The sequence below is a fragment of the Haplochromis burtoni genome, unplaced genomic scaffold, assembly GCF_018398535.1.
Source record: "Haplochromis burtoni strain Fernald_Lab_line unplaced genomic scaffold, NCSU_Asbu1 Contig_982, whole genome shotgun sequence".
NCBI classification, from domain to species: Eukaryota; Metazoa; Chordata; class Actinopteri; order Cichliformes; family Cichlidae; genus Haplochromis; species Haplochromis burtoni.
This window is the reverse complement of record NW_024583343.1, coordinates 82,130-89,399: the sequence shown is the minus strand read 5'-3', so window position 1 is coordinate 89,399 and position 7,270 is coordinate 82,130. Positions and strand designations below refer to the sequence as shown.

General features: G+C 44.0%; 1 protein-coding gene across 1 annotated transcript in view; it reads right to left on the bottom strand.

Moving 5' to 3' along the window:
- Positions 1 to 7,018, bottom strand: part of snapc2 (small nuclear RNA activating complex, polypeptide 2) — a gene marked incomplete in the record, with an annotated part of 10,177 nt that extends 3,159 nt beyond the window's left edge. Inside the window, 5 exon segments of the mRNA XM_005951359.3 lie at positions 90 to 534; positions 628 to 716; positions 3,899 to 4,019; positions 5,576 to 5,749; positions 6,772 to 7,018. Coding sequence (XP_005951421.2) covers positions 90 to 534; positions 628 to 716; positions 3,899 to 4,019; positions 5,576 to 5,749; positions 6,772 to 6,981 — 1,039 coding nt within the window.
- Between the last annotated feature and the right edge of the window lie 252 nt (positions 7,019 to 7,270).

Here is a 7,270-nt window from a genome sequence, read left to right as displayed (position 1 = left end):
AGATTTGTGGAAAGGTTTACGTGTGAAATTCAGCATGTTCAACGTGTTTGTTGCAAAAGGATTCTGCCATAATATTCAGCGATGCTTACCCATGGGAGTGAGTTGACAATCCTGATTCGGTTTTTGAACTGTACTTAAGAAGCCATAGATCCTCTCAAAGTCCACTACACACTTGACACCAAACATGTTTTTTGTGGCATATTTGCTGGTCCGACCAAACTTGGCATGAAATGCTGTGGCGGAGACGGACTGTGGGAGAGTAGTGGGTGTGGAGCAGCTGGAAATGGCTGAAGAGGCAGCAGTGGATAATACAGAACGGGGGACTGAAGTAAGGGTAGTGGCAGAGCAAGAGGCGGGCACATTAAGGCTGGAAGACAAAGACTGAGAGGTGGAGGTGATGGCGACGGTGGTGGGCTGTGGCTCGGTGGGCTGCTGGGTGGTCTTGTTTATTGACCTGCTAAGACTTGGAGATGTTGAAGACCTAGAAGGGGGTTGAAGCGGTCCTTTCTCTGGCGTCGCTGTCAGAGATGCAATCTGTAGATATACACATGGTTTGTCAGAAGTTTCAAATGTGGGCGCAGGCTGTTGCTGCGGTAGACAGATTGTGCCGTTTGGCACGCTACATACTTGAGATGGTGCTGGCGGTGTTTTGGATGGCCTTGTGGTTGGTGCTGGAGTCTTGGGTGACTGGACTGCCTTTGTGTACCGATGCGCACCTAGAGAGGGACGTTTTACATTTTTAGCTGCAATATATTTTTTCACAATAATATGGCAGCAACTATCAACACATGTAATAAGGCGTTACCTTGGGGATCAGAAAGGACACACCTACAGTTTGGCTACTCTGGTCTGCATCTGTGGATGTGTTTGTAAACTTGCAGCTTTTCCCTGCGATTTGGTTTCTAACTGAACTCCTGCAAACCTTAATTCATCCCTACAAACCATGTGAGACTGTTCACTCTGCTTACTGGTCAGCTGTGTCTGTGGCAGGAGTAACAGAAGTAAATACAGGGAGATGTTGCTGTGTGCCGGACTACTGCAGAACATGGACAGTTTACATAGAAATCACAGTTAGCTGCTAACCCATATATTGATACCTATGGTATATCTACCTGCACATTTTTAGTACCTTGATGGTGGAAATAACTCGTTTTTAATGTAAACAGACTAAACACCACAGGTGTGTAAAGACCCAAAGACACAAAACAAACAGGCTGGTGACCACTTTCATGGTTGTGACAGAGTATCTGGTCTCACAATCCATATGCAAGTGGCACGACAGCTCTATGAGATTGTTTTAATATACAGTAAAAGCCATAGAAAGCAGGCAGGTGTTTGTATTTGTTTACATATTTTTCCCGTTACCATGTTCAGGTGCCCAAAATATGGAGCATATTGTGATATTACATTTCACAATATGGGAAGCTGTTATTCCAGCTTTATTCTTAAATGGATTAAACTCATTTTCCAATACAACACTCCCTAATGACAAAGTTTGCTTGAGAATTTCAATACATTTGCTTTTATTCCAAATTTATTAGAGTTAAAAACCAAAAATACAACACGCACATAAGTATTCACAGCCTTTACCGCCACACTCGAAACTGACTTCGGGTGCGCTGCATTTCCTGTTCCCGTCTACAACTTAATTAGAGTCAAGCCTTGGTAAATTTATTGATTGGACAAGAAAGGCCAGCTCATAGTTTATGGTGCAGGAGCTGTCTGTAGACCTCCAAGACAAGACAAACACAAATCAAGGCTGCAGACAAACTTCGTGAAGGCCCCAGTGAGCACAATGGCCTCCATCAAGTTTAGAAGCACCAGGACTCTTCCTGGAGCTGGTGCTGGTCAAGGTGTGCGACCGGGTGGAAGGGCCTTAGTAAGGCAGGTGACCAAGAATCCAATAGACACTTGTGGGCGATCGTGGCTCAAGAGTTGGGAGTTCGCCTTGTAATCGGAAGGTTGCCGGTTCGAGCCCCGGCTTGGACAGTCTCGGTCGTTGTGTCCTTGGGCAAGACACTTCACCCGTTGCCTACTGGTGGTGGTCAGAGGGCCCGGTGGCGCCAGTGTCCGGCAGCCTCGCCTCTGTCAGTGCGCCCCAGGGTGGCTGTGGCTACAATGTAGCTGCCATCACCAGTGTGTGAATGGGTGGATGACTGGATATGTAAAGCGCTTTGGGGTCCTTAGGGACTAGTAAAGCGCTATATAAATACAGGAGTTTGTTACTAGCAGCTATATAAATACAGGCCATTTACCATTTACTCTGGTGACGTTCCAGTGCTGTTCCACAGAGGGAGGAGAACGTTCCACAACGACAACCACTTCTGCATTATTCGACCAATCAGACCTGTATGGTCGACTGGACAGATTAAAGTGAATCCTCAGTAAAAGCGATGATGCTTGCCTGGAATTTGCCAAAATAGATCTGAAAGGCTCTTACACCATTCTTGCCTGATGAAGCAAAGACTGAACCCTTTGGCCTCGTCTGGCTCTCTTCCACAGCGTCTTGTGTCATGTCTAACACCCCTCATCCCCAACTAGTTGCAGCAGATGGCAGCCTAAGCCCTGCTTTGTTGCGGCTTTCTTCCTGTTAAAAAGTAGGTGCTCCCCATCCAACCTGATGGAGCTCGAGAAGTTCTGTAAGTAGAATGGGAGAAACTGCCAAAAATAGGTGGGCAAAGGTGGGTAACTTATCATTTTGTCATTATGGGGTGTTAGGTGTAGAATTTCTGCTATGATAAATCAATTTAGTCCATTTTGGTCTTGACATTGTAACATGACAAATTGTGGTCCAAGTGAATACTTTACGGATGCACTGTGAACCTTCAGGGGGAATGTTTTTGTTGTCTGTCAATCATTTCACACTGACCTATGAAACACATAAAAATATAGAAATAAATCAGTGTAGCGTCAATACTGGCAGGGCCCAGTCAGACCCTTCAGCCTCCTTGCAAATGCACCTATAGTATAAACCTCTGTCTCTCTTCCACAGCATGTCTTTATCCTGTCTTCCTTCTCTCACCCCAACCAATCGCAGCAGATGGCCCCGCCCCTCCCTGAGCCTGGTTCTGCTGGAGGTTTCTTCCTGTTAAAAGGAGTTTTTCCTTCCCACTGTCGCCAAATTGCTTGCTCATAGGGGGTCATATGATTGCTGGGGTTCTTTCTGTATGTATTATTGTAGAATCTACTGTACAATATAAAGCACCTTGAGGTGACTGTTGTTGTGATTTGGTGCTGTGTAAATAAAACTGAGTTAAATTCAATTCCAAAATCCAAAATGCCTCATTCTCAACTTGCGTTTAAAAGATTTCCAGAAAACCTCACGATCAAGTTCACTGGCATTCAAAGTTGTTTGAAATTTTTTAGCAGATACATCTAGATTATCATTTTCAAAATCCTAGGTGACTTCCTTCTCCAGTTACTACATCACTTCGTTCTTGAGTTACGGCATACATAAACTTGAGTGTTGGCATTGCCCACCCTCATTCCATCCAGTGTGATAAAAATACAAGACCAGCCCTTTATGGCTGATTTACCATGAAAAAAAATTCTAATTATAGGCGCTTTGTTACTAGCAGCCTGTCACTTAAAGGTTAACTGAGAAACTGAGAAAGATAACACAATTTGACAGTACAAAAAAATATATACTTTTGCACCGACAATGCGATTCAGAAAGAGCCATTAAGCAAAAACCTGGCGTACATCAGCATACTGTGCAGTGTGCGCTTAGAAAACACTCTACCGCTTACCAAACGTTTATCAGAAATGGTCTCAATACAAGGATGGCTACCATTGAAAATAAAAAGGAGCAGGCTCTCGTTTCTGGCAGCTGCCACGTTGCCCCACTATCCTGAGCACATGATGCTGAGAGGTGGTTGGAGGAGCTACAGGTTTGTACCTTGCACTGGCACCGGTATTGGCCTCAAAGGGATGGTACGACCATCTGTGGGTGGTCTGTGCACCTGGGGAGGGTCACCATTTCTCAAAGTGCAAGGCTCTGTAGAAGACACGATCAGCATCTGAAAACAGACAGAAGCAGAATGTGGGAGAACAACATTGATTCAACTGTGTTTTTAACTACACAAATGTAACTATCAGCAGGAATTTTAAAAGCAAAGAACAGAAAACTTTAGTTTAATTTACATGCAGCAAGAATTATTCCTTGCAAATTAAGATGAGCTGTTGCACATTATTGATTTGTCTTTTTTGAAAAAGCTATATTCATTTTTATATCAGCCAAGCTCATGAAGGTGGTACTTTACGAGCCATATATTTTCTGAGGTGGTACTCGTCATAAAAGGTTTGAGAACCGCTGCTCTAGCTGATCTCGATGAACACCAAGGTGTTCCCAGACTAGCTGAGATATACAGTCTCTCCAGCATGTCCTGGGTCTGCCCTGGAGCCTCCTTCTGGTGGGACATACCTGTTACGCCTCACCCAAGAGGCGCCCAGGAAGATGTTAGATGCCCGTACCACCTTTACTGGCTTCTTTCGATGTGGAGGAGTAGCAGCTCTACTCTGAGCCCTCCTGGGATGGCCAGAACACTCAGCTCTCTTTTCACCACAATTTTAGGTGCAGCGTCTGCATCGCTGCAGCATCGATCTGTCTGTGGATTTCCTGCACCCCCTTCTCTCATCACTCAACAAGACTCCGAGATACTTAAACGCCCCCACTTGGGACAGTAACACGGCGTTGACTCCACCCTTTTTCTGGCTATGAACCATGGCCTCAGACTCAGAGGTGCCGCTTCACACTCGGCTGTGAACCGCTGCAGTGCGAGCTGGAGGCCACCACCTGATGAAGCCAACAGAACCACATCATCCGCAAAGAGCCGAGACGAAATTCTGAGACCACCCAATTTAAATTCTGTCCATAAAAATTTTGAACAGAATTGGTGGTCGATAATTCCAAAAGCACCTCTCACAGAATACTCCCAGGGACACGGTCGGATTCCTTCTGCAAGTTCACAAAAGACATGTAGACTGGTTGGGCACTGGCACCCACCCCGTGCAACCTCAAATAAGATTCGGAAAGTACTGGGAAAAATTATCTGATACAAATATGTGAAACGATATACTTTGAAAAACTTTGTTTTGCGTGTTTGTCTATGAGTCTTTTTCAATTAAGAGATTGTCAGTGGGTCTTTGGGTATAAAGAACAGGCTCCACCACTTTCCCCCCTCTTTGTTGGAGACAGCACAAAGCAAAGATGACAATCAGCACAAGGAGACGTTTTACCGATTACCACAGCAATTCAACTTGAGAAACATGAACAGGTAGGAAAGAAGCTTGACTTGTTAACTGCTGAAGTTCAGTTCTGGCTGCTGGGCTGGGGTCTGAGTAACTTAGCATTAGCATTAGCATCCTGTCTGTACAGGTGTTTGCAGAGCGCTGAAGTTCTGTTAGCAGTATAATAAGAGATTTGTTTTTCTGTCCTGGATGTAGTTTGCACTTTATCATCATGCTCTTGTCCTTTTCTTCAATAAAAATAAGAGTTCGGTCCATATCCACGCTGTAGACTGCGCCACTATTTTTATAATAAAAATAAAGTTGAACTAAATTTAAAAATGCCTACCTGAGAGAAAGCAGTGGAAATAGATTCCTCAAGGGTTCCCACTAAAGAAGAGGCCATGTATGTCCACTCCTCAATGGGTTTTCTAACGTTCCTCTCCTCCCTCCTTTGCCTTTTCAGCTTCAACCTGGTATTTAAGAGCACTTTGTTCTTCAGAAGTTCAACCACAGACTGGATCTGAAGGAGGGAAAGGACAGTGCGTGTCTTTATGCACAGTCAGCACACACAGTATAAACAAAAATTTAAAAATATAAACTCAGTTCAAAGTAAGGAATCTTGTGTTAGATTATTTTTTGTAACAATATTTGGCAATAAACCTCATGCTCTTTAGTCCCCTTAAATGCTGTCACGTTTCTAAGGAAAATGCACTTGCAGCGGTTACAACGATGGAAAACTTGCCAAATCTTCTCTACCAATGACAAACAACTTATTCTGACAGTCAGGTCCCTGTGAGCATGGTCAAAGTATGCCACGCTGACTGACCCACACCATAGAGCAACCTTAAGCTGGTGTTGTTGGTCCTAAATCTCCAAATTGAAGACCAAGTTCGACATAATGGGAGATGTCAGCACAGGAACCATAGGCGGTCTTCTACAGATTTGCAGGATTATACTCCAGACAATCTAGCATAGACGGCCAGTCTCTGGCCTCATAGGGCTGCCATGACTGCCCTTTACTGTTTGCACTGGTATTGACAACATGTGCACTGGAACCTGAAGATGTGGAGGAATATCATCTTTGGTGATGAGTCCAGATTCTGTCTATGGCAGTCTGGATACACGGAGGACGCTACGCTGCTTGCTGCACCAATAAGGTGACAGCTTTTAGCTTTTGGTGAAGGAAGTGTGTGATGGTGTGGGATGCCATCTTTCTCACTGGAAATCCAAAGTTTGTCATTACTGGGGACACATATTTCCAGTTTCTTCAGACTTTAATCATCCGATCCAATAAATGACACTAAATTTGAGCTGTTTGGCAGTGACAACGATCTGAAGGCACAAATACACGTTCCTTACGATTTAAGGGGAAATATACAGATTCAAGACGTATTAAAAATTAGGACTGTTAAAACAAACAAATAACCACTCAAACACATACTTCCTTACTTTCTGTTTATATAAATTAAGAAGGATATTTACGAAAGACTTGTTTTGACTTAAGTACCAACGAAAAGCGTCGTTTCTGTATGAGGGCCGTACCTCTGAAAGGGACCGAGTAGGCAGGTGTTTCCTCAGGAAGGCACAGTCGATGTCTGTTTTTCCTGCGGCGGTCCCGCTACTCAGTCTTTTAAGGGCAACAAGAAGTTTCTTCTTCTCGTCTCGATGCCAGCTGCATTTACCGGAACGTTCCGGCTCAGCGTCCAGTCTGTCAGCCCACTTTGTCCGAGTAACGCGAGGATGCGGCTTCATGTTCGCCTGAGATTCAACACAGGCTCCTGCTACTCACGTAAAGCTCAAAGCAGGAAAACCCAGTGCGCATGCCCTTTGCTCCAAAACTTCCGATAATACATTTTCAGAATAAAAGTTGAATATTTCTATTTGCTACAAATAATTTGTTGTTCAGTGTGCACTGAACTGAAATTGCATTTATTTGGTGATACAATTAAAGAAAAAGCGTTTCTAATGACCAAGGCTTATGATTTTTTTATTACATGTGATAATAAAAAATAAAACAAACAAACTGTCTGTCACATCAATA